The sequence below is a fragment of the Fusarium oxysporum genome, chromosome VII (genome assembly GCF_013085055.1).
Source record: "Fusarium oxysporum Fo47 chromosome VII, complete sequence".
In the NCBI taxonomy this organism is placed as follows: domain Eukaryota; kingdom Fungi; phylum Ascomycota; class Sordariomycetes; order Hypocreales; family Nectriaceae; genus Fusarium; species Fusarium oxysporum.
In genome coordinates this window covers 967,835-994,687 of record NC_072846.1, presented here as the reverse complement: position 1 = coordinate 994,687, position 26,853 = coordinate 967,835, and the positions used below count along the sequence as shown (strand labels likewise).

Sequence of the window (26,853 nt, the reverse complement as noted above, 5' to 3'; positions counted from 1 at the left end):
TAAGCTCAGCGATCGTCTCTGTTGCAGTATGGGCAGCGGCATTATCTTGCATAAAGATATGCCTATGATCCGGATGAAGCTGGTGCTAACTATATATAATAGGGACAATATGCTCAATATAGCTTGAAGCCCGGATTAAGTCGAGGTACTACTCGCAGGCGATTTGACTCAAATCGGTCACCAAAATGGGGTTGCGGGGTCAACAGATTTCCCTCTTACAGCTTTCCCTACTCTTCTATGCTTAATTGTCGTGTACCCCAAATTGTCGCCTACTCCCTGTTCATTCTCACGTATGCGTCTATCTCCGCCCTATTTCCATCCATCGATTTCCAAAGCGACTACAATTTGAAATACTGCATATCGGATGGTTTAAGGTTAGCTGGATCCCAAAATTCGGGCTTCGAGGGGCTGCCTGATCGAAGAATTTGCCAAAAAATCATTGCCGACCATTCATCCGGGTCCAGCCCGTCAACACAGCGATGCCGGCTCCTCAATGTGGCCTGCCTCCTCTGGAGACCATGACCCTTCCTCCCCAGCGGCCTGCAACCGCCATTCCTCCTTCGCCTACGTGTCGTACGCCTCTTCCATGTCTACTGCCGCCTTTGTTAACCCGGAGTCATCAGCGGAGAGATTCCTGGCCCCAGCTCCCCGACCCGCCCCAGCGATGGCGAGGAGCTGAGGAATCCATGAGGGATTGGCTGCAAGCCAGTGTCGAGGAGGACAAGAGAAGACAGGCAGAGGAGAGGACGAGGCAGGAGAGTCTACGCCTTGAGCAGAGAAAGGTCGAGATGGACATGCTGTGCACATCTCTGCAAGGCGGTGTCCCGCCCGCCATGATTCCTCTTATCTTCGTCCGCATAGGTAGCGGAGGCACGCGTCCACAGATGACTGGAGAGCAGCAGTTCACGTCTATCTCGCAGGCTTATCATTTCCAACTTCTATCTCCCCAACATGCTCATTCGAAATACCAAAGGGATATACCACAGCCCACCCAAGCAGCAGCCCCGGCGTTGGCATCACATCCACAAATAGAGCATCTCCAATCGTCCCAACATGAGTCTTAACCAAGTTCCTCGATAACCTTTTATAACTGGCAACCGCCAATATTGCAAGCCCGCAGCAACTCGAATCGACCTAGAGCGCTTTCCGCTTCGACCAAGACCAAGAGACAGTGAGACTGTCATACTACAATGGGGTGATTTTGCAACGATGGTGTCGTTGCCCGGACAGAGCAACGATTCTGGACCAATGAGACCAGGCCCTGACAGATTCCCCGTACCACTCGAGACGCCTCAACGACAGACGTCTATAAAGAGATTACGTCTGTTAATAAGATTGTCTTAACGATACTAGGGAGAAAGTTGCTTGTCGAGAAAGGAGGAACCGGAACAGCAATAGGAGTACGTGATTCGTACGGAGTCACCGCTCTCAGTTGATATCACAGGGTCCAGCCAGCGAACAGGCAAAAGACAAGAGTGTTGATATTCGCATGAACAGATTATATGCCTAAATCAGACCGGCGCAAGCCCCAATACAGGGGTCTTAACTAACACTTTCCTTAGTTACTAAAATAATTATACTATCTCCTAAGAGCTCTCAAGACTACAAGCTGGTCAAGATGAGGGGGTCGTAGCCAGTCAAAATGCATAGAACATGAGGTACTTGTGTTGCCACCTAACCTAAGCGGTGATAAAAGTGCCAAAAGGTCTTGTTGCTACAAATCGCTACATCGCAAATCTTGCACCCATATCTAGTCTGCCGACCGTGATGACCTCCTCTTGTGTTGCCGCTGATTTCAGCGAAAGCACGCCTTTCTGAGCTTTTTGACCTTATCTGCCTTTGTCGGAAGCCCTGAAAAGCTAGGCACGCTGAACAGGGGCCACGATAGACATGGTTGATGTTCCTATCTATGCGTTTTTGCCGTGTTTCTTGATTATCGATGTCTCCTCGGCCCCTGACCGGTATCTCTTCCTTGCTTGACTTTCGCTATGATATGTGTTGAATAGGGCGTTTGAAATGCACTTCCGCTAATCCTCCTGTGACATATATCTTTCCCAATTTAGCTGAGATCTATGTAGTTGAAGCATATAGCTATTAGTTAGTGCAACATCAAGAAGGAAGGTCAAAGTTAGAGCCTGCCAAGCCCCCCAGCGAAGGGGGTGATCATAGCTTGTGTATGACCTCAATTGGTCACCTCGGTCAACGTGGTCGATTTCATCGTTATAAGCAGCAGCAACTGTTGGGATTGGAATGACTTTAGTGTTCTCTTCACCAAATTCTGGCTGTGTTGGCTGGGTTCGTAGGTGGTCTGCAGACGGCTTCTTCCTCTTCTTATTGGTAAGCTCATCGCCTCGGAAGACGGTTGTGATGAAGAGCACAAGGCTGTTATCCTTCCAAGCTATTTGATTGACCTAGGAAGGAGAGGAAAGAATAAGTTAGTAAGGGAAATATATAGAAAAGTGTCACAGCTTCTCACCTTATTATCCCTTGTCGGGATAGCCCTGACTTCATTGAAGGCATAGTCACAATGCCCTGATTTATCGAGGTTCTTATCCCTCTTTAGGTCCTTGTGTATGACACAGTTAGGGCAAGCTATGCCGGTGGCCCCGTATCCGTGATCACGAAGCTTGCGGAAAAGGGGTGGTGTTGAGAAGAGGTTATCCACAAAGACGTGATATGTCGCTTTTGGCAGTGTGCTTGCTAAGGCAACAACGTCGCCTTGGGTCGAGTTTAAGGTGATAGGCTTGCATTCTTCTTTGGGTTCCTTCTTTAGTGCTTATGATGCCCTCTTACCGCGACCTCGTGAGAATGACTTCGGCTTTGGAAGCTCAACACCGACGGCACCCTATTTTGCGCCTTTGACGTGCCACAGCCAGTGAATATAGAAGCCCTGCTGTGCGATGACTCAGATTTTGAACCCTAGGGGGATAGGCATGCCCTTGACGACTGTTGTCTTCTTAAATCTGTCCGTATAGCTGATCATACACTCATCCACAGCCAGATGAGAGCCCGGGAAGAAGATCTCCGCAGACGCAGCCTGTATATGATCAGACCACTCATCACAAGCTTGGAATACCTTCGGAAGAGGCCCGGTCTTATCGATCTTGGTGTGGTCAAGGGTGCGAAGGTAGCGATGAAGGATTTGAAACTTCCAATATGGCATGAACTTGATGATTGAGTGTTCAGGGCGTTGCTGCCCCGGCTTCTGGGTACTCCAGTGGCTTTAATCGCTCTTTCCTTATGTATACCCATATAATTTACCATTCCAAGCCAGACATATACTTCTGCAACAGAGGTTCCTTGCCAAGCTTGCAGCCTTGTATTCTTCGTCATCGGGTGCTTCCAGCTATCAACAACGTCATCTTCCTTAAACTACGCGACCCAGCTTTTGGTATATTGGAACCGTTTTTCAACGAAGGAAATAGGAAGGAAAAGCTGGAACTGCTGCAGAGGTGTTGGCGGCAGTGTGATGATGCGAAAGTTGCGTATTTCTACGTACAAAGGCTCGAAGTTGGTGCCGCGGTCAGTTTCGGCAGGGAAAACAGCTATCCGGGTAGGGTCATTTGAGTGCAGCTGATGACAGTGATCCTCTTTAATAAAGCTCTTGTCTTCATAGGTATTAAGTGCCTGACTCTCTTCTAGAATTGATTGGGAATTCATTATTGGCTTCAAAATGATTTGTATGGTGTTTTGGCAGAAATTGCTTTATTGAACTGTACCCCGCTCATGCCTTTGTGATGTCAGGGGTGGCGTGGGGCGAGGTACGTGGTGCAGGTTTGAGGGCACTCATAAGATACAGTATGCTCCGTTGGTTTGTCATAATCGGTCCACAGTGGCCACATGCTTCACTAGCAGGGTTAATTGTCTGTAAGAAATTACAAAGAAAGCAGCTTATCGATGGTGCCCGCAATTACGTCGTAATTCGCTCAGACCACGTGACGACTTATCCCCCGCAAAAAGCGGCCCGTGAAATCGTGTGCGCGGCGCCTGATAAGTGCATTTGATAAGTTCCCCGCAACTTATCAGGCCCCAGACAGGAAACAAACACCACGTAGAAAGGCCTTGATCGACCGAGATGGCCGCAGACGACTCGTACACGGCCGCAGACGAGCGTGCCCGTGCCGCCCGGAGGGCGGGCCTTCAGGCGAAAAAGGACGAACAGCCGGCGAACACGGCACGGAGTTTTGCTGCGAAGCAGCGGGAGTGGAAGGCGCGTTCCCCCGGCCGCCGCCCTCTCTTTTCCCCTTTGCCCTTGTCTCTTTTTTTTACGTAGAGTCCCATAGGCGGCTAATAGACGAGAACTTATAGGCCTGGTGCCGTACGCCTCGGGCTGCGGCAGACGGCTCACTTTATAGCTGGCCCGACGGCGAGCTCGTAACTCCGGACAAGCTAGCAGCGTGGCTCAAAGAGGATATCCTCTTACGACGCGTTGCCTCGCCGCAAAAGAAACCACGGGCACGGGGTAAGGGCAAGGGCAAAGGAAAGGCTGTACAGTTACGGCGGCAGCTCGAACAGGAGCAGCTCGAGGCCGCGGCCCTGGCAGAGGCCGAAAGCCTAGCCGAAGCCCTAGAGGTCCCCCTGGCCGAGGCCGCCGAGCTGCTTGCGGACGACCGCGAGGGCTACGTGCCACCCACGGCCCTTGCGCCGGCTGCAGCAGACCTTGCCGAAGGATCTCTGCTTACGAGGGGCACTATCGACGCCTATATCGCGGCCGTTATCGAGCTCTGGCGGCTCCAGGTAGCCCACGGCAACGCAAACACGGAAAACCCCCGGGGCGCCGCCGTACGAGGCTTCCTTGAGCAACGCGGCCGGCAGCGGGGGAAGCACGACCGCGCCTCCTTTAAAGACCGCGGGACTGACGGGATCCAGGCCGGCTATTCACCCGACGAATGGCTCCGGGTCCAGGATCTCCTTCTCAGCGGGGCCGCGTACATGCCGCAAAACCTCCGTACGCGAGTTGACCTCCTATTCGGCCACTACTACCTCTTACGGGGGGAAAACCGCCGTAAGATGGAGCCTGCAGACCTGTCTCTACTCGACTATCCGTCTTCAGAAGGCCCGACCCCCTGTGGCTGCCTCGTTACCCTTTTGCGAGACGGTAAGCTAAACAAGACGGCAAAGAAAGAGTTCATGGGTGCCCTCCGGCACAAGGACCCCTTGTTCTGTACGCAAGGGGCCTTAGCACAGCTCTTCTTCTGGCGCTGGCACGTCGCCGGCGAGCCGTCCCCGTCCTTCCGGCGCCGCCAGGACTGGTATCGGATCAAGGTTCTTGTCGGACGGGACCGCGAGCAGGAGCTCTCGTACCCGACGCAGCTACAAGAGACCTGGCGTATCTTCGGTGCTGCTGGCCTTATGGCGTCAAAGAAGACGCACCTCCCGCGCAGGGTAGGCGCCCAGGACGCGGAGACCCACGGCACGTCGCTCGCCCAGATCTCGCAGGCCGGCCGCTGGAACCAGAGCGTGCTCTGCCAGGCCTATCTTACGCATCTACCGCGCCAGTTCATGCGTATTGTCGCCGGCTTCTCGGCGTCACCCGGGGACTACTTCCTCGCGCGTGCGGCCCACGAGCCCCCATATGTCTTACAAAAGCAGCTCTGGCCGTGGATCGAGGAGTGGGAGCCTCGCTTTGAGGCTCGCGCGCGCCGGCAATGCTGGGCAGAAGGTGGCCTCGACGACGACGACCTAGCCGCCGACGGCTTCCTTAAGCTTATGCGGCGCCTGCGCATAGTACTGTTACAGGACCTGGCTGTATTGCAGCCTTGCTATCCGTCGCTACCCTTCTTCGCCTACGCCCCTTTTAACGGGCCCGAATGGGATGAGTTCGCCGTCGCCGTTCGCTCTGACGCGGTAGGGGCTACGGAGCCGTTAAGCCTGCTCGTACAACGCGCGCTGCCAGAGCTTAGCGGTGTGTTAGAGAGCACACGCGAGGCCGTCTTACAGAATAGCCAGCGGCTGGCCATCCGGCTAGAGGCCCGGCTAGAAGGAATTCAGGGCCGCCTCGATGCCCTCCTCCAAGGCAAGGTCCCTGTCACCTTTACCGGCCACTTTGGAGCCGGGCCAGCAGTGTCGCTGGCGCCGGCGCCGTCGACAGCCCCTACCTTGAACTTCAATGCGGCTCCGGCTCCGGCTCCAGAGCCTCCAGTACCAGGTATGCCTGTCGTTGCAGCCCTGGCCAAGGTCTTTACAGTGCGGGATGTCTGGAAGGAGTGGGAGGAAGGGATTGCAGGTCAGCCGGCCGTACGGGTGCTAGAAGAGACGTGGGGAAGCCGCTGGCGCCCGGGGAACGGGATCAGGGTGCAGTTCTGTCGCCGGAAGGTGATCTGGGACGAGCTCTTGGCCCGCACGGCGCCCGGCAAGAGCGAGGAGGAGGCAGTTGCAGAGCTAGAGCTCTTACGCGCTGGCCGGAGCTTGAACCGGCTCGTCGACGAGCTCAAACAGCGCCGCCGGCGGGGCCAGGGCCAGGGCAGGATACGGGTACAGGTAGGGACCCCCGTGCCCGATGACACAGGCCCGGGACCAAGGCCGACTCGGGGCCAGGGCCATCGGGGGCGCTGGGCTCGGCTAGGGAGGAGGCGGACCGCCCCTCGTCGACGGTAAGCTGGCCGTCAGGTAGGATCTTTATATATTTATAGCGGTAACTAGTCCGTATCTATCTATCTATCTAGATGGCGTATTTTTTTATTAATTCTTTTTTTTCTTTTTTTTTCTTCTTTTTTTTTAAATATTAAGGAGCAGCAGGATCAGCGCATTGCTATGTCGTAGTCCTTGCAGCGAAGCCTGGCCCCCCAGCCGCTGCACACGCAAATATCTCAGCGCCCGCTCGTCTATACAGCGTCGCTCTTGAACCAAACGGACCGCCAGAGCGTAGCAGTCCTCCAGCCCCGGAATTGCATTGATTTGGCTCCTAACCGTCGAGATATTCGCGTGCGCGGCGCCGGGCACTTATCAGATGGTAGTTGTGTAATCACATACGATTTCCCGAAATTACTCCGCAAAACGACCCCACGATAAGTTCTGCTTATCATATACGTTACCCAATCTCCTCCCCCTCCCCCATTTCCCCTATTTTAGCCTATAATAGAAGTACCTGCAATCCCTTAAGTTATAAATGGCTATATTACACTACTTATATCCCTGAATCGCTCAACGCGTTTTTTTTTTATTCTAGCCAACCTGGGCTAAGGGACCTCCTTGCACTTCTTAACCCTGGCTCCCCTAATTAAAACCCCTTAACTAAATTAATATTAGTAAAGTCAATTTTACTAATCCATTTTAAAGCTAGTAAAAGAGGCAGAACCTATAGTGAGTGTAAAATGCTTAGTAGATCTAATTTAGCTTTAAAGTCTTAACTAGGCATTGTTAGGCATCTTGTTTGGACGGTCTAGGCAAAGCATAGGGCAGTACGGAGTAGTGCTTTAAAGTTTTAAGAGAATCAGGTGCTACCAATCAAATATCTTTTCGTCCCTGTAGGGGTACGAGTTATGTGACTTCGTTACAAATCCCATCGTTCTATCCCCTATCCAACATGGGTGAAGCTAACAGGGGTGAAGCTAATCCTCGACTCTTTCATTCCCTAGTTATTATTATTATAGAGTTAGGCTTGTGCGAAAAGGGGACGATTGGTGATAAGGCAAAGAGAGCACTTTTTATAAATAGTAGGAAGATCTATGTGGCAGCTGTCAGAAGTAAAGAAGCTACATAATAGGAAATGATATTCGAGCGGCATGTCGAAATCTTCCTGCCGGTACAGTAACCGTTGCTCTCATCTTATATCTCAAGGAGAAGAGAGAGTCGTACTCCGAATCACATAGCGTCATCCGGGACACGCGACAACTGGCAATTGCGCCCACGCAAAAAATTGTTTCCAGTGGGGATATTAACATGTACCCCGTCCTGGTTTGCCGATGGGTATTGATGACCAGAGCCAAAGAAATTGCAGGGTGTGGTAGATCGATGCTAGCGTCTCACCACTCCAAAATAAGATATAATCGAGGTACAGTGGGATGCAAAAAGTTTGAATACCGGGCGTGTATCTTCTTTCGCCGCTAGCCTCTTTGAGCCAGCTACCACGTGCATATCAGCTTTTGCACGGCTAATAAGTATATAGTGATTGGCTAGATCGAGCTTCTTCTTCAGATTAGAAGCAGGCTGAACTCCAAATAGGCTAGACAGGGGGTATCAGTACTTCAAAAGGTATTCAAACTTATTGCATCCCACTGTATTTATTGGAAGATCTTGGGCATTTTAATCTCTTTCTAACTCTCTAGTGTGGCGGCTTATGGTAAGACGGGATAATAGGAAGCCGTCTTCTGATGATCTGGATCTGAATTTTCTAAGAATAGGGCGAGTGGTCGGGAGGGGAAAGGGAGCTTAAGATAGCTATAAAATGCTACTAAATGCCCAAGAACGCAGGAATGAAAATCACCTATTCACTGTCAATAAATAAAGACCTTCAATCACATTCTCAAACAAACCCCAATCACTACCTCAGGATGAGACGTTTTTCAACCCTTATGATCTTGGCCATAATTGGTCTTGCACAAGCCTGGTCTATCAACTTCTTTGCCGAAAAAGGTGACAAAATGAAACGGGTTAGTGCCAATGGAACCAAGAGAGGCAACTGCATCAACCTTCGCTCGGATTACGACTGGGTTACCACTTCCATCACCTTTTATCCTCAGACGCCTGCTTGGCCGGACCCAAATGGATACACAGCATACAGCAAGGCCAACTGCAAGGGCACGGCATACTATGGAGTAGAGGGACAGCAGAACCCAAAGAGGAGGTTCAGGAGTTATAGGGTGAAATAAATCCTGACACTTGTACTAGAGAGCTGATACTAGGCTATCCTATCAGTTTGTATGTGGACACCTACCTTTAACATTTGAAGGTGAAGATTTGGAGCGAAGGGTGGATAGTAGTAAAAGACAGCTTGAGGGATTTAGCATGTTAAGGCATCGTACTTTCTATTTCTCAGGCTTCAGTGAATCATGTAAATTCAGTTAATAGCTACGGTACAGCAGGGTGGTGTCAGACATTACGTGTATTCGGTTCATTGATGTGAATTTGTGTATTCATGTTGTTGTTCTGTTGAAATCTACCCCTTAGAGGTTTTACCATTTCGGCTGTAATCTTAAAGTATCCCTGCTTGCACGTGAGGCCCCAGCACCTGTTCAACAGAAGGATGGCATCGACACAGGCGCGGACCTGGCTGTGCGAGGGAGCATAGCCCAGAGACTCTTGTCGCAACACCCAACGAATAAGCGTCTCCTCCTGGCTCTTTGGAATACGCTGGTGGGCCTGGATACGTTCATTCCTGCTTGCTTGACCGGAAAGTCGTCTCGAAATGGTCCACTGAGGTACTCCACGTTTCTGGGCCGCCTCATTCTGTGATAGGCCTCTATCGGTGGTGTCGAATATAGCCTCAGCTACGTCATCTTCGGTATAATTACGGCGAACCATTACGGAAGGAGTTGTGGCGAGTAAATTAGGTGAAAGTTCGGCTTGAGTGGATGGAGTCGCCTAGGGTACATGAGGTGAAATGCGACAAAATTCAAAGGGCTAGAGAACCAGGCTACAGGGCGGAACGGGAAGAATCTATACAATGCAATTGAAATTTGGATTTTGTATGGGAGAAGCGAAATTTTGGTTATGCATTAGGTGGGGTTATGCGTTAGGTGGTCCTGGATGGTATGATGAAAGGACTGAAATCAAAGCCGCGGGAATTTTAGTGTCAATTGGCTCCTGAGCCTCGAATTGGTTTATTTTATAGTTTAGTCATAGGCCCAACGGACCTGTCTAACTGGATACTGGATTGAAGGCTTGTTCGGCCTGAGCCAGTTGTATCTAGACTAACTCACCGCCACCCCACACACCCCCCGTCCCCGCACACCCGTGATAGCATCACAACCGAGTCCGTAGATGACTTCAATTAATTCTACAATAACGAGTATTTATTCAATTTAACTGAGAGTTTGGAAACTAATTTACGAATATTGTATCTGCAGTCTGTGTTTTTGGCGGATTCTTTTTACGTTGTTTTCTCTTATTTCCCTCGATCTGATGTAGTACGTTCTTTTCAGCCTGATCACGAGCCGAGATAATCTGTTCAATCTCAGGGAAAGCCTTGTTGGGGTCAAATTGAACGGCGACTCGGCCAGTGGGCTCTCTTGCTGCTACTGACGCCTTCAGTACTGCTTTTTCCTCCTCTAGGCGTTGAATTTGACTGTTCTTCTGGTCGATACATTTCATCGCCTTCTTCATGATACAATTGAAGTCGCGAATAAAGGTATTTCCTTGACTTTGCACGGCTTCCAGTTGTCTTTGAATATCGGCACTTCCTTGGGGCGTACTCCAGATCGTATCAGCGATTACTTGGGCCTTCCTTGGTGTTATAGGCCCGTTGAAGCGCTTGCGTTTCTTCTCCCTTGGCTTCAACGCCGCCAACGCCTTCTGTAGATTGATCGGGAAAAGCCCAGAGGCCGAGAAACCACTTATTATGTTCCTACAACTTAGGGCTTTTAATGAAGCCCTCTCATAAGCTTTTAGGAAGAGTTGTTGTTGGTGTGGCGAGGTTGCTTCGTATGAGGCCCAAGAGCGGGTAAACTGGCGATAGTACGTTTTCAATGGCCCAAATACGGCATCATCGAGCGGCTGATTGATATGTGATGAGTGTGAGGGTAACCAAGAGAGCCAAATCTTATGCAGCCACGCCTTTTTCATTAATTCCGCTGTAATATGTGACTTATGCTGGTCTAGGACCAATAGTCTCCATTGATTAGGATCCTTCGGCTTAGTCTGCGGTATGAATACCCCCATGAACCAACGGACGAAGATGTCGCTGTTAGACCAACCGGTTGGACTGCAAGTGTACTTCCAATCAGGAAAAACGGCTGGAAACCACTGTCCTTGGAGGTTCTCGCCGGTAAAAACGACAAAAGGCGTGAGGCGCCGACCGTCCGCTGATACGGACTCGATTATCGAGCTCCAAGTCGTATTATCGCACTTTATCCTCTCTGAGGAAGTCATCGCCGTTCCGGCTACTACGCCACCGTTGGTCTCACCAATTTGAACGCCGGTCTCTTCAACGTTGTACATATAAGGCCTAGTTATCTTCTTCGTGTTGACTACCCAGTTGAGACCATCGTAGTACTCAGAAAGTGACTCCTTCGTCACAGAATGCTTCCTCGCGGATTCTATGACTCGTGATGGCTTCAATTCTATACTCGAATGGCGGGTAAAGAATCTGTCAACCCAGTTCTTGCCGATATAACAGACTTGCTCGTTGACTGATGATAACGCCTGTGCGAAGTCATGAATATCCTTTTTGTGAGAGGCTGAAAGGCGCGCTCTCGTTCGATAATATAGTTAACTAGGTCATCCTCCTGCTCTACAGTAAGCGACTAATCTTTCTGATGTGCCGTGCGGATGTCCTGGCCTCCGGCGCATCGATCATGCAATGTCGAGAGCTTGACCGAGTGTTTTACCGCCGAGGGCCGCAAACCAATGATTTCCACGTCCCCAATGGCCAATAACATCCTCTTTTCATAATCTGATAGCTGCGATTCTATTGCCATTGAAATAATAAAAAAACGGATTTTATTTGATAAATACAGAATAAAATGAAGAATCCTGTGTTGATGACGCGTTGATGGTGTTGAAGTGCGCGGGGACGGGGGGTGTGTGGGGTGGCGGTGAGTTAGTCTAGTTAAAAGTCAAGGGATTTCTTACGCAGGTTAGGTTATTATAACTTCAATAGTACGAATATGCTTACCTCTAGGCAGAGAATTCCCATCTATGTCCCTCCTTATTACACCCGATTCATTATACACAACCCGCTTGATTTCGTTGAGCTTCTCTGTTAGGTGCTTAGATTTCCATAACGCACCAGTTAGGATAACAAAGTATTAAGTTTCCCTGCTGACCCAAAACGTGAGAGCAGGGGTTGCACAAGATTGCAGGATGTGGTACCAAGGCTAGATGGATAGGATCTTACTGAAAACCTTCTACATTTCCGAATTGAACAAGAGTTCTAAAGCCCATTCTCATACGCGGCAGCTATCCCTCACTAGGGTCCTGGCTGTGGCTAAAATTCCGGTCAAAGTCAGAACCGCATAGCGGTAGCTCACGGAGCTGTCGATCCCCTGATAATCTTGCTGATTCTTGCTGCCTCAAAGTCGCTGCGCTCCTCGACTCAGTCCCGAAGCGGCTGAGAAGCTCTCCTCTCACTTTTTCTCTATCCGTCGCCAAATCCACGACGCCGAAATAGAAGCCAACATTCGCTCCTCTATTCCCATCACAATCCGTCAGCTGGAAGCTATCGTGCGTATCACCGAGTCTCTTGCCAAACTCACCCTCTCTCCCGTCGCCACCGAGGCGCACGTTGATGAGGCTATCCGGCTATTCCTATGCTCTATCATGGACGCGGCCAACCAGGGAAGCAACCAGGGTAGCCGTGAGTTGAACAGCGAGGTGAACCGTCTCGAGACTGAGCTCAAGCGCCGTCTACTTATCTGATAGAGCACAAGCCTGTCCACACTACGGAGAGAGATGGTAGAGGCAAGGGGTACAGTGAGCAGGCGTTGAATGGAGCACTGATGATTCACCAGGTATAGCCATCGCCAACATCTTCACATCTATTTTATTCCCTCTTACTGCTACTGCTACTGCTGTAAATTCTCCAGCGAAGAGACATACTCATGTTCAGAAATCAGGGAGCACAGGTCTATCGAAATGGAGCTTAATAAGGGAGTTATTATGACGTAATAATGCAAAGGGCTCGGTTGCTCATTTTAAGTAGCTGTCTTGATAATAGATGGGGTTAGTGAGTAACGAGAACGAAATTATCACGACCGCTGTATGCAAAGAAAACTATTCAAGTTCTAAGAATTTATAGCTTGTCTTGTGTTTCAACATGCTACTGAAATCATATCCCTCTTTTTCATCGGTAGGTATGTCGTATACACTGCCACACACAGGATAGGCAAGTGCCTCTAGCACACGTTTTAAAACAGGAATCATGTGTGTAAGAAGAATATTATCGTACCGGATATCACGATCTTGTCAATTGAACACGGGGCTGTTGGCGAGGGTGCCTAGGCTCTAATAGCTGCAAACAATGAGAACAATGTGCTGGTAGGTAACAGCAGTAGACGTTGTTCAGAAAGCACGTAACTATCCATTCATCCTGGATGCTCGTCGGCGGTTTTATAGTGGGATAATTTACGGTGAAAACTGCAAAAGTCTCATCTGTGCATGACTTTCCTCACCGTCAAGGATAATTAGTCTCTTATCTGACGTAACCCGAGGTTCTGTTTGAGGTAGATTGACATCTTTCAACCACTCGAGAGCTATGTGGGATCTCTAATACGTAATAGCGCGAACTAACTCGACCGCCTAGCGACCACCAAGCCCTATTGGGTATATAACGATTGTCCTTCAGTAGTCGCTGCTTCCACAGGACCTCATGACCTTATGTGAGCCCAATATGACAAGCCATGTGCTGTCCGACCACAAGGTTGCGATGGACTAAGTGTCGACCTTGGCGAAAACTTCCTCCTCGTCATACTCCTCCATACTATAGACGTCGTCGGCGATGACTGCGTCCTGATATTGCTGGTACTCCGATACCAGGTCATTCATATTCGACTCAGCCTCCGTAAACTCCATCTCGTCCATGCCTTCTCCGGTATACCAGTGCAAGAAAGCCTTGCGGCGGAACATAGCGGTGAACTGCTCGCTAACGCGCCTAAAGATCTCTTGGATGGCGGTAGAGTTACCGACAAAAGTGGACGACAACTTCAACCCCTGCGGCGGGACAGAGCATAGACTCGTCTGCACGTTGTTGGGAATCCATTCAACAAAGTAAGCCGAGTTTTTCAGCTGAATCTTGTGCATCTGGTCCTCCACCTCCTTCGCAGACACCTTTCCGCGAAAGATGGCAGAGCAGGTCAGGTAGCGGCCGTTTCGAAAATCAGAGCCTGTCATCATGTTTCTGGGGTCAAACAGCTGCTGGGTAAGCTCGGGGATAGAGACAGCACTGAACGAGTGCGAGCCACGACTAGTGAGGGGCGCAAAGCCAACCATGAAGAAGTGTAGGCGGGGGAAGGGAACCTAGACGAGGAGGAGGAATGCTTAGCCACAACATTCTTCGATTAAGTGATATGTGCCTAGATGAGACGAGTCTTCCTACCAAATTAACGGCCATCTTGCGGAGGTCAGAGTTTAGCTGCCCAGGAAAGCGCAGTGAAGTTGACACGCCAGACATGACGGTTGATACGAGGTGATTAAGGTCGCCATAGGAAGGATTCGACAGCTTCATGGTACCTTTGCAGATATCATACAGAGCCTCGTTATCGATACAGAAAGTCGCATCTGAGTTTTCAACCAGCTGGTGAACCGAAAGCGTGGCATTATACGGCTCCACGACGGTATCAGACACCTTAGGAGACGGTACTACACTGAAGGTAGCCATCATACGGTCCGGGAACTCTAAATTGGTGGTTAGAACCGTGAGAGACAGTGCATCATATCAGTGGTATCAATCTCACCCTCACGAATCTTGGAAATTAGTAGCGTGCCCATGCCGGAGCCCGTACCGCCACCGAGCGAGTGGGTGATTTGGAAGCCCTGGAGGGAGTCGCAGCCTTCGGCCTCGCGACGGACCACGTCCAGTACCTGATCAACCAACTCAGCGCCCTCGGTGTAGTGACCCTTAGCCCAGTTATTTCCGGCGCTCGAGTGTCCGAAGACAAAGTTGTCGGGACGAAAGAGCTGGCTAAGGGGGCCGGAGCGCACCGCATCCATTGTGCCAGGTTCTAGGTCAACGAGCACGGCACGTGGCACGTACTTGTTGCTGGATGTCTATGCGAACTCGATCAGAGGCCGAGGATAGTTTGGAATTGGTCTCGCAATATCGCGCACCTCGTTGAAATAGACGTTCATACGCGCAAGCTGTAGTTCGGAGGTCCCGTTATACCTAGATTGGTGCGTAAGAGGGATGAATATTGAGTGGTGTTTCGAATGGGTTGCCTACATGCCACTGCTATCCAAACCATGCTCGCCCGAAATGGTCTGCCAGAAAGCAGAGCCGATTTGGTTGCCCTATTGGGATTAATATGCTGCATTGGGAAGAAATGAGAAAAAAATGTAACAAGAAGGGCGTGATACTCACACATTGGCCAACTTGGACATGCACCTATAGCGAAACGGAGTTCAAGGTTAGCTTGTGGAGCGCCCAAGGCAGGATTAGAAGCTGACTCACAATCTCACGCATAGTGAGCTCAATTCAGTCGTGGTGGTTATTAAGCGCCGATGAGGTAAGTCTGTTCAGCGTGTGAGAACAAAAGACAACGTTGAAATGTTGAGAAGGCGGGGTTAACAAAGAAAGGTGCGACGACTGGTACGTAACAAGTAAGTCTACAGCCATGATATGAGAGTATCCAACGAGATCATACACCGTTTTGCAGGCTAACCCCTAAGTAGAGGGGTAACGCGCTACCCTATTGGATTGCGATGCTCAAAAAGCCTCCATAAGCATATCTTGTTTATGAGCATACTGCCTCCAAATGCTGATGACGCCATAGAATGGCGGCAAATTAATTAAGTGACAGTTCCAAAACTGTTGAGGAAGTGCAGTCTCGTACCTTGAGTCCTGGCTCTAAATTATCACTACTTGATGCTTTTCATATCAGTCTAGTACCCATTCATACTTCCGGATGAACCCTTAATTGAGTAAAATCATTTTTCGTTATAGAATAAACTAGACTACCATTAGCGAGCATTATCTTAACAAAGAGTACTAAACGTCTATTCTTCTCCATCTACATCCAGGAGCTAGCTAACGTCACGATGTCTATGCCAACAGCACCGTTAGTTACGGTAGTCAGCGAACAGTCCCGATGAGGCGATATTGGACCGGGTGTTGGATGCTGATAGAGTCAGGACTGAGTAACTAGCGGCCATCTTCCTATTGCAAATTTGTTTAATTACATCTGAAGGTTATCTTGCGATGCTCGACGCTAGTCCAGTACCTGAACCAGCGACAGTTTTACTTGGCTGAATGGAGTATCGTGCTGTGATATTCCCTAGATAGGAAATTGATTCTTGGGAATAGCGCCTGTGACGAAAACAATGGGGGGGTTGATACTGTTTATTTGCAAAGAATCGAGACGTGGCATCGTTGGTGGAACTAGAATAGCGGGGTTATATATTAATGTGCAACTTGTTTATATCATGCTTGAGCACCGCGTATTCCGGATTCAAGCCACAGAATAAATAACCTTAGAGGGGTGCAGAGGTTGTCTGCCTTGTTCACTTGCCAATTTTGCTGTACAGGTGACTTGGGTGGCGGACATACGCATGCGAACTCGATGTTGCACTCAGTCTCCGATGGAGAGTTGTTGGCCTTTCCGTCATCCACGTTTTTGGCGCTTCGATATATAATATGAGCAAGACGCCAGTGGCCGCTTGACCCAACCCTCCTTTCTATAATTCTTTTGCGTTTAAAACTGTGACAGAACTATGATTGGTAAGCAACGACATCATTCCATCTCCGCGGCATTGAAGCCTTAGAGCCCACTAAGCTTCTATCATTTGAAACTCGTGCCCGAGCTGCATACGCCATCGTTAGCTAATCTTTTCCGCATACGCAGCCTACCCAGCTTTTCGCTAGCAGGTCCGCCGCACTTGGTCAGGTAGAAACTCCGGCCGAAGGGTCAACCGGATCTCCAGCGATCATGAGGCCGCCAACGCTGGGCTCTACTACGAGGGATCCCCGCTGCTTCACGTACTACCCGTGGATGAGGAGCGCCATGGATTCATCAGGCGCTTATTTGATGGCACGAGCACGCCTGGCAAAGGCAGCCCGAATCGTCTGATCAAATGGCCAGCAAGTGCTTTCCATGTCACCAAGGTTACGCTAATGAGCAGAATGCATGTCTCTGCTAATTGGTTAAACTATGATTAAATTGACACGATAGACTACGTCAACGTCCTTCTCCCATTCGTGCCATTAGGTATCATTGCCGGTGTGCTTGGTTGGAGCCCTGCGGCTGTGTTCTCGCTGAACTTCATCGCCATTATTCCCCTGGCAGCGGTGCTATCCTTTGCTACGGAAGAAATTTCCATCCCATTTGGCGAAACACTAGGAGGGCTACTGAATGCCACCTTTGGCAACGCAGTTGAGCTCATCGTAAGTATCGTCGCCCTAAAGAATAACCAAATCGAAGTCGTGCAGTCTTCAATGCTTGGTTCCATTCTATCTAATCTTCTTCTTGTCATGGGAAGTAGCTTTCTTCTCGGCGGCCTTGTCAACATGAAGGATGACTCAGGCAACGGCACCGAGCAGACCTTCACCAGTGCGATGGCACAAACGACATGCTCCTTGTTAGCGCTGCCAGCCGCCTCAATGACCATTCCCGCTACTGTGAGCAGCCTCCCAGAGCCCAGGCCTCAAAGAAATATGATACAATAAGCATCAGGAAGGACACTAATGTCGACATGTAGCTCTACAGCATCCTCGATAGCTCGGATCGGCATGGTAAAACCGAATCCATCCTTTGGCACTCACGCGGGACGGCCATCATCCTTCTTATCCTGTACGCCCTGTATCTGTGCTTCCAGCTGCGGACGCGCAAGAATCTATTCAGCGAGGGGAGCGGTGGAACTTCCTCCCTTGACGAGGAAGGCGGCGAGCCTGAATCAGTAATGAGTCCTTGGTCTGCTACAGCGGTACTGGTTGCCGTGGCCGTTGTTATCTCCTTCTGTGCAGATTACCGGGTTGGCAGCATCGACAGCATCGACAAAGACGCGCATACTAGTAAGAGCTTTATTGGCTTGATCCTGATCCCCATTGTCAGCAACGCAGCCGAGCACGCCACGGCATGTATAATGGCTATAAGGAATAAGATGGATTTGGTGCATGGCGTCCTGCTTCTTGGTTGTTTTATTGTGAACTGATTGGTTACATACAAACAAGGCCACCGATGTTGCAATCGGATCCAGCATCCAGATTGCGCTGCTGGTTACGCCGTTACTGGCTGTCTTGGGTTGGGCATAAAATGTGCCGATGGGTCTGAATTTCAATAATCGTGAGTAATCATGGGCACATAAGAAACTTTTAACACGCCTACTGATGCTTGGTGAAGTTGAGACAGTTATCTTCGCTGTATCTGTTTTAGTCGTGACGGGCACGGTGCAGGATGGGAAATCTAACTATTTGGAGGGAGCCATGGTGAGTTTGTGTTCCCCTGTACTTCTATACCTACAGCGTACTGACCAGGCTGCAGCTTGTGGGACTCTATATTATCATCGCTTTGACATTCTGGGCTATCCCTACTGGAGTTTTGGGAAAAGTTACGGGCTGATTGCCAGGTTGCCATTATTATGCCCTAAGCAACTCTTTTTGGCTGTCTATACCTTGTTGGTTGATCTATCGGGGAGTGCGGGAGACATCCATGGGCTTCGCAAGGACTCATTCGGCGGCTAAGGCCAGGAGAATGTGGCCGACCACTTATAGGAAATTGGAGGTTAACCTGTATGTAAAGCGGGGGAACTTGCTCATCATATTCAATAACCTCATTTCAACCTACCACTGTAGATTAGAACGAATTGTGTCGGCTACCTCTTGCAAAACGTCCAGACAATCCCAACCAGACTGCTTCTCGTCCTCTTTTCATCAAAGACCTGGCCGTGATCCAAGTCTTGAAACCAGATCACATCCAATCTATCATCTCTCTGCCCGAGACCCATTAAGTCCGTAGTTTCCAAGGTCCAATTGTCTGACCCCAGCAAATATGCCCGAATTGCTTTCGTGTCGATCACACTGTCTCTGCCGGCCAAAACTACAGTCACGGGATGATCTCGAATGTCCTCCTTCCACAATAAGTTATCAGCCCAGAAGAAACGGCGGAATAGCGTATGAGCTATGCCTATATCCTTGGAACCAAAGTAGGAAAGCAGATACTCATTAGGTTGACTTGGCTGTCTGCATATCTAAAGCATTAGAGTTTAGCTAGTGTCATCAGTCTATTTGGGGATAGAGCTGGCATACAAAATTATAGGCCACGTCGGGTAGATGAAGTAGGAAAGACACGGGGTCAATAAACAATGCGGGGCCAATATGCTGTGAGATCTCCGGGCTACGAAGGAGTTGCGTGGCAACCACGCTTCCGTATCTTTCCACCGTCAATGTCAAATGGGTAAGGGAATGGAGTCACTCCAGGAGTGGCACTTACGAATGAGATAGCAAGACACACTTCTCCCACCCATGTGCGGTCAATATGCGCCGAACCTCATCGCACATTTCGTCTTTCAACATTGCCTCGTATGTTATCCTAGAGCTTACCGACATAATTTCTATAGCGATGATGCCAACCTGCCCATCTAAAGAATTCCCGGCAACATGTGCATTGATATCGGCTAAGAAGTTTATGTATGGGTAAAGCCCCACGCCGATGCCGTGAATGAATAGAATAGGCAGCCTTGTCTTGGACGTATGTGGACGGTGCCAGTAAGTAAGGCTGTTTGCATGGGAGGTGCAGGTCGCAAACAGAGTGAAAAGACGTAGGGGAAAGGTGGTGAAAAACTGCGAAAACGTCGTGCGATGAAAGCTGAACGAGTGGTATCGTAAAGAGATACACGCTATGGTGTCGACAACAAACACGCACTAGAGGGTAGTACGAACAGAGTTAGCAACCTGGGGTACATGAACCAGTACTTGGGCGTATAGTCATGTGAGTAACTTACTAGATACCACGTTAAGCTCCGATGCAACATCTCTACCTTCTCGAGAGTCAACCGGAGGCATTTGGCGTTTCCGCGGCCAGGCTCTAGCTTCTTTCCCAGCAGCTTCTCTATCTCTTGGGTATACTCTTCTAATTCCTCGTCATAGGTCGAGTCATGGTCTCCTGTGTTCAAGAATGCCCACCGGAAGAAGTCCTTGACATTATCGCGCTTAATCTCGGAAACTGGCGCATTCCGGAACCATTTTCTTAGGTACTGAGCCGGGTCGGGAATATTCTGGTGGCATCTTAGGAACAACTTCCGACGATCGGCGCGGCAGGGCGGGACGGGATGTTTTGCGGCCCTCTGGAGGTATTTGCTCAGCGGTAGGTAGACAGCCAAATAGAAAAGAGCCTCCAGACCGAGCCAAGCCTGTAGTACTCGCGGGAACTGAAATGGAAGGCGGGCTAGCAGGTTGACTAATGAATAAGCAACGCTGAGTGGTGCGATAAGATGTAAGAGAAATATGGATGCGCGAATGAAGATGTAGTCCCATAGAGATGTTCCCGCCATGGTAGCGGAGATATATAGTTAGGCAGCGTCACGGGGAAAATGTATGTTTTAATGTTCTATCTTAGGCGGCCATTGCTTCTACGGAGTATAGAATTGTGATACTTATGCTAAAAACATCCGTATCTTGATAAGTTTTTAGCGTCATAATAGTATTATTTTTTGTTGAGTTCAGTTAAGTCGATTTGTTGGGACCTTGCACTTGACGTTACCCCACTTACAAATGCCTTGTTTAAGCACGTGCTAAACCTAGCATGTGAAAGAAATGGTGAGTTTGCCGAGGACGCAGTAGCATTATCTAACTATTCTGGCTTGATCCTGAACACGGCGTGTTATCACCATAAAGAATTATCTCAGGCTGCGATACAAGTAGATCCGTATTGCGTGCGTAAATTACGAAAAGCAATCTGGAGGTTTAAGCTGAGCCATCTCTCAGGGTACAACTTGGAAGCGGGTAGGAGCTTGATCATTTATTTGCCACTGTTCATATCTCAACCCCAAGTAAGTTCTGACATGTGTTAGACTAGGTGTCTATGAAGCAGTGTAAGTTTTATTTCAACTTTAAGCACTTCTTAAATTTCTAATCCAGGTTCCTGGCATTATTGGTAAGATATCTCTGCTATGCATTCGAGCAGTTGGGCGGCAGGGCGTGGAGAACTACTTGGACTTTCGACCCATCGTTTTGAAACAGAGGGCATCAGGTGATGAAACATAAAGGAACTTGAATCTAGGATTGATTCTACGCCGGTTATACGATCATTTACCATACGAGTGATAGTAAAGCTCCCTCCATCTTGTCTCGGTGAAACTATTTGAGTGCCTTTTTGATGGCCCTTCATCGGTAATGACTGTCATCATCTCTCGGAAGAACGAGACACTGAATTGGAGCTTGGAAACATAGCCAAAGCCAGGATATCTGTAACATATAGTAGCTATGTCGATTGTAAACATCATGACTTTGTGTAAGTTGTGATTTCCTATTGCGATGAAAGTGCGCTAGGGTTCTCGGTATATTGAACCCTCTCTTGTAACAGATGGGCATCCTCTGATGCTATTAAGTTTCTGTTTCCTAACCAGGCTGGTCGGCTACCTAAGTCATGACGGCCCACATCTAGACGTTATGTTCCTGCTTTGTTTCACGACCCTCGTTCTCTCGCTGGGCTTCCGTCTCTTGTTGAAGGTGGCTGTGAGCAGTAAGCTTTAGCTCGCAAGTTTTCTTCTCAGCTGTAAAACACTGATCGGCACTTTCATCGAGATTGCTAGAGCCTGGTACTGAACATGTAGGGATCGATAAATCCCGTCGAATGGGGTGTTCGCTACCAGTTGCGACAGTACCGATATCAGAAGACCTGTTAGCTTGCATGAGGGCAAAATCACCCGAATCGAAATATTTCCTGCCCTTCCATTGAATGTTCGGTCAGCTTGATCCTTACTGGTTATCCCTTGAGTTGTGTTGAACCTCCCGGCCGTACCAGGCCCCACATGCCCACCATCTTCTAGGAGGTACATGGGTGGAACCTCTTGATAGATTGGGAACGTGAGCCGTGTGATGTAGCGATTTGTAACTCGAGAGACTGCTGGTACTTCTATCACAGGCTGAAATAGGGGGGCGACAGGTATCTTTTGATTGACGCATTTTAATTGGCTGTAACCCCCTGCTGTGACCTGGCGGGAGGTTCAACACAACTCAAGGGATAGACAGAATATTTCTACTAACTTCTAACTGGTGATGAAGAAGCTTCCCTCTGCTAGGAACTATTCCATATCGATTTAAGAGATGTTTGTTCTTCTCTGTATTGAGCTCAGAGGTTTTTGGCTGATCCATGATAGCAATCCGGAATTATGGATAAGCGAGTGGTTGAAATAGAGAACAGGGTAAAGTATTTTTCATTCTCGGATGCTATTAGTATAGTAATCATCAAAAACCATTTCTTTGAAAATATCCGTAGAGGGGTCGGTGTTAGACCCAGTATTGGAGAGCAGGTGACGTAGTGCGAACTTCAAAGCAAGTGTCAATTACATACCATGTGTTTTATTGTAGGGTACTAGCTCCTTACGCACCGTCACCCTGATGTCAACCTGCTTTTCGCATCTTGATGCTAAAGTCACATGCCAGTACGGTTCTCCGGTACAGTGCTTGGAATCCTAAGATCTTCCGGTTTTCCGAAGCTCATGCTCGATTATCCCTTTGAGTGCCACAGCCCTTAGGAAGGTCACTTGCCCCACTTAGCTTAGTCATAAGGTTAGTACGTGCGGGGTACCGGAAGTTCGTAAGAGATTTGCCAAGTCTGTAAGGTAGCTCTTTGTAACAATCAAAACTGCTGGGACTTTTACCATCATACAAATTAGTATGTGTGGAAAAGTACCGTTGGGTTCATTTATCTTGATTGGCTCTATACCCCTGTCGTGACCCCGCCTAAGGGCTGTGGCACTCAAAGGGATATAGTTTGATCTAGCTCTAATCGATAATGCGTTACAATTGTTGTTTATATTGCGCAGTAATGCTAAGTGGAACATTTATAGTTATTGAACTTGTTGTTAACCATTGAGAGGAGAGTTCTTCTAGGGTTTATATCTCTAGATGATTTCTTCTAGGACTTTGAAGTCTAAATCTACGACTCTCAGACTAACAGTCTGAACCCTGAAGGGAAGGGGAATTCTCGGATTCTCCAACAATAATAAAAGTCGTTCAGCGGAATTACGTCATTTTCTAAGGTATAATATGAATATGTGAAGATTGAAAAGCTTCCTTCGGAGTTTTTGTCGCTCAACGTTTGCGCTTCAATCCCATTGTACCTCCAGCAGCACCTCGATTGAAGTCATCTGATGCGACCGGAGTCCGTAAAGGCCCTGGAAATGATAAACTTGCGGGTGAAGACGTCAAAATCTTAGGGCGTGCGCTCACTTGGCAATCGACACTACGGCTTCTCTGGCCGCCTGAATGGTTGCTTGCAAGATCAATCTGCTCGAGAGATAATCTGGTAGATAATCTCTTGTCGAAGAGTGCTGTCTCATTGAGTGTGTTCTTAATCCTGCATTCAATCGTTGTAAATGTATCGTAATCTGATATTGTCGACATACCATCACCAGAACTCACTGCGGCTCCCCCGTGGCCAACGTAGGGGCTGTATTCCTGGGGTCGAGTATGCTTAATTCCCAGTTCTGAACATGAGGATAATACAGCAGGGCGCGTAGAATCGAAGAGTTTATCCGCCTCCAGGGGTTGATCTTTCGCCGGAAGGCACCCTGGGCCTTGAGCGACTGTTCAAGAGCCGGCAAATCAAGCCTCTCCTCCTCCTGGATGTGCTGCCAGAGCGGGGCCCAGAGTTCCTTGAGCTTCGGCACGTAGTCTGGATCCGTGGATTTCATGTTCTGGAATTCTTTGAGAAGTTCCTTGATCTAATTCAAAGTTATACGCTTTTCTTGATCCATGGTTCATTCTGGGTCCTACCTTGTAGTGTTCCTGACGATCGCTGTCTGCCATCTCCTGACCCTTGGGGCCCATATACTTCTCAAAAGCAGGATAGACTACCAGCTCCTCGCTGATGGAGTGGCGCGCGAGTTCCCAGATGAACTGGTTCCCAAAACGTTGCTGATGGTCATGGTCGGTAGAGTTTATGACCTCATTGTAGTACTTTTCCAGCTCGCGGTGGTCCTGGATGATAGCATCTGAGATGGCCGATGATAACGCGGCGGTCTGGATTCGCATGAATCTCGGCGAAGCACGAAGGACTTGCGGCCGGAGAAGGGTTCGGAGCTGGGGAGATAGGAGGGCGCGCATGGACGACATTTTGAAGAGATAAATAGACTCCTTCGAAATACCACGTCAAGGTGGTTCTGATATTGGCTGCTCTACTCATGTACCCGTCTGGTCTTGCCAACATGACGCACAGATGATGAGTTACATGCTATCAGGGATGTCTCCGCAGCGACAGTTGACGCTCAACACAGCGATGAATGACGGACAGGGCGTAAAAAGAATGCTGTAGTGCTACCCTTGGGATAAGAGGACCAGCCACTCACAGCAAGTCATTTTAATTGCTCTTATATCATTCGGCGTGGGCCGGATTGAAAGCTCCTGCCGCACCGAGGTCGACAGATCGACGACGTCATATGCTCAGGGTACTGGGGCGAGTCATACAGGCACAGCTAGCTGTGCCAATAATATCTGTTATGTAAGAGGCATACGTGACCTTATTTCAATCCCTTCAATTCAACCATCAACAGCTTCTGCGATACCAATTCAACTTACTGTGCCTTTCTTTATCTATAATGAACCCAATTGACGCTTCTCGTTACTTCCCTGATGACGCCCTTGCTCCTGAAGGCAAATTCAGCTCACGGAAGAAGCTTGTTACAGCAATCAATGCTTGGGCAGCGCCCCCAGGCTATGCGTTCTCAGTCAAGAACTCTTGGAAGACCTCTAGTAGAAGAATTGAAGCTATCTACGTATGTAACCGTGGCACGAAGCCCCCTCGTACCTCATAGAAACGGCTGCAAGAGACTGCAATACGTTATACAGGATGCACCTTATCTGTCATAGCGAAGGAAGCCTATGTAAGACTACATGGAGTCTAAGGCATCGTCCTGGGGCTGGTTTTGGTAAACACAATCACGAATCAAGTCCCAATGAAGCAGTATATACACAACATCGTCAGCTATCAAGCCTCGATGCATCAAAAGTCCAACAATTCGCCAATGCCGGCGTTGCGCCAAAGGAGATTAGATCCTACTTACATATGAATTCAGATATGCTTGCTACGCAGCAGTATATCTACAATTGCATTGCACGGGGCAAATGAGAGCTTGCTAAAGGTCAAAGCAATATGCGTGCCCTTGCCGATGAGCTTAACAATGAGAGCTTCTGGAGTCAAATATGCCTTGACGAGAGTGGCAGAGTTACAGTAGTACTATTTGCACACCGAAGACCACTACAATACCTCAAATCATATCCTAAAGTGCTTCTATTGGACTGTACATACAAGACCAATAAGTACAAGACGCCTCTTCTTGTTATAGTCGGTATTGATGCTTGTCAACGATCCTTCTGTGTTGCATCTGCATCTCTTAGCGGCGAGAAAGAGAATGACTTCATCTGGGTCCTTGGGCAGTTACGGGGTATATATGAGCTTCATGGAGTAGCTCTTCCATCTGTGATACTTACAGATCGCTGCCTTGCTTGAATGCCGTTTCTTCTTGTTTCCCTGAGTCAACTTTATTGTTATGCTTATGGCATATTAACAGAGCAGTTTAGACATATTTTATGCTCGGACTTACTTAAGATAAGAACGATCCTTAAAGGCAGGAAAAGTGGAACGAGTTCTACGACTCCTCGCATAAAATCGTGGCCTCAATGACTGAGGACATCTATAACGCAACACTTCAATATATACACCTTCCCAAAAAGCAGCGATTTCGATGACTTTACGATTGAGCAGTGGTTTGGGGACGGTCCCGAGATCACAAGGGAAACTTGGTTGCAAGAGATCGCCTTCCGGGCCTCCAAAAAATCCGGAAAGGTCTTCCAATAAGGAGAATGCTTCTTATGGATGGCTTCTCAGCTCATGAGGATCCCCAATTCATTTGGTATTGTGCAATGTTCGATATTATCCCTTATCAATTCCCTAGTCATACAAGTCATCTCCTTCAGCCTCTTGATCTTGGGGTCTATCAGCATCTCAAGCGCGCACAACGAAGTGCTTTATATGACTTTATTGGAGGCTGCGGACTTCAATTATCGAGATTTCAGTTCCTGGGTATGCGGAATCGTTTATAAAAAGCTGCCTTTAGAGCCTGTTATATATATGTTGGCTGGGAAAAGTTAGATCTTTGGCCAATTGACCGGGAAGTTGTTTTGGAACCTCTACGACGAGCAGCTCACGAGCAAACCGAGCCTTGATTTCCTAACTTCCTTCACCCTGTTACTCCAAGAAAAGCCAAAAAAGAAAAAAAAAAAAAAAAAAAAGAAAAACAAAATAACAGTTCAATTCGATACGAGATACCGGTAAGCCTCAAATTCTCAGCAGTCCAACGAGAGCTATCGTAGAAGGTGCAGAGTCTTCTTTAGATTATGCAATTATCGCCAAATCGGCGCAGATGGTTATTGTAAGATTACAGAAGGAAAAGCTCGAACCGGAGGCACGCCGGATCCGTAACCCCGATGGAGGTACTTATACAACCCGGCAGCTGCGCGAGATGGTGTCAGATCGAGCTCTACTCCTTGCACAGGTCATCGTCGTTTTTCCCTCATTTCATCCTGATAACAGCCATTGTGCAACTCGAAATCGATTCCATCTCGACCAAGAACTTGGGAAGAGGCGCGATAATCAGTTCTCATATTCCTGAGATCATCAGCCAGGCCATGAACGACCTTATGGAAATGTCACAATACCAATAACATGCCAAAAAAAAAAAAAAGCTCTAAGCATCTTGCAAAAACAATTCAAGGTGTGGAGTGGTGAGGAATACGTCAGCTACAGCACAGCTTCCATCCCCCACGATGATAGCCTGCTCATACCGTACCTGAACAGCCTTAGTATTCATCGAAAGGATTCAGACTCA

The 26,853-nt window shown here is 48.7% G+C and overlaps 6 protein-coding genes across 6 annotated transcripts; 3 read left to right on the top strand and 3 right to left on the bottom strand.

Annotated features, from left to right (window-relative positions):
• Positions 1–479: 479 nt before the first annotated feature.
• FOBCDRAFT_241646 (uncharacterized protein) lies at positions 480–1,175 on the top strand (the record flags this gene model as incomplete). Its single annotated transcript, XM_054705510.2, has 2 exons — positions 480–1,009; positions 1,070–1,175. The coding sequence occupies 2 exons, from the start codon at positions 480–482 to the stop codon at positions 1,173–1,175; spliced, it is 636 nt and encodes a 211-aa protein (XP_054561485.2).
• Positions 1,176–12,171: 10,996 nt separating this feature from the next.
• Positions 12,172–12,516, top strand: FOBCDRAFT_140612 (MCM2/3/5 family-domain-containing protein; the record flags this gene model as incomplete). Its single annotated transcript, XM_054705508.2, has 1 exon — positions 12,172–12,516. A coding segment is annotated over one exon (345 nt), but the record flags the coding sequence as incomplete, so codon positions are not given.
• Positions 12,517–13,527: 1,011 nt separating this feature from the next.
• On the bottom strand, positions 13,528–15,274 carry FOBCDRAFT_321306 (beta-tubulin; the record flags this gene model as incomplete). The annotated part of the gene is made up of 7 exons (XM_059612065.1): positions 13,528–14,112; positions 14,192–14,490; positions 14,550–14,862; positions 14,923–14,977; positions 15,035–15,102; positions 15,173–15,196; positions 15,263–15,274. The coding sequence occupies 7 exons, from the start codon at positions 15,272–15,274 to the stop codon at positions 13,528–13,530; spliced, it is 1,356 nt and encodes a 451-aa protein (XP_059467490.1).
• A 1,247-nt stretch (positions 15,275–16,521) lies between these two features.
• FOBCDRAFT_276577 (Sodium/calcium exchanger protein-domain-containing protein) lies at positions 16,522–18,365 on the top strand (the record flags this gene model as incomplete). The annotated part of the gene is made up of 5 exons (XM_059611520.1): positions 16,522–16,528; positions 16,980–17,425; positions 17,506–17,884; positions 18,147–18,232; positions 18,288–18,365. 5 exons carry the CDS (start codon positions 16,522–16,524, stop codon positions 18,363–18,365), a joined length of 996 nt encoding a protein of 331 aa, XP_059465321.1.
• Positions 18,366–18,549: 184 nt separating this feature from the next.
• Positions 18,550–20,295, bottom strand: FOBCDRAFT_164640 (uncharacterized protein; the record flags this gene model as incomplete). Its single annotated transcript, XM_059608421.1, has 4 exons — positions 18,550–18,993; positions 19,052–19,175; positions 19,236–19,666; positions 19,747–20,295. The coding sequence occupies 4 exons, from the start codon at positions 20,293–20,295 to the stop codon at positions 18,619–18,621; spliced, it is 1,479 nt and encodes a 492-aa protein (XP_059465320.1). The 3' UTR covers positions 18,550–18,618.
• A 2,816-nt stretch (positions 20,296–23,111) lies between these two features.
• Positions 23,112–24,082, bottom strand: FOBCDRAFT_241648 (uncharacterized protein; the record flags this gene model as incomplete). Its single annotated transcript, XM_059610380.1, has 4 exons — positions 23,112–23,156; positions 23,198–23,229; positions 23,538–23,691; positions 23,744–24,082. 4 exons carry the CDS (start codon positions 24,080–24,082, stop codon positions 23,112–23,114), a joined length of 570 nt encoding a protein of 189 aa, XP_059465319.1.
• Positions 24,083–26,853: the final 2,771 nt, after the last annotated feature.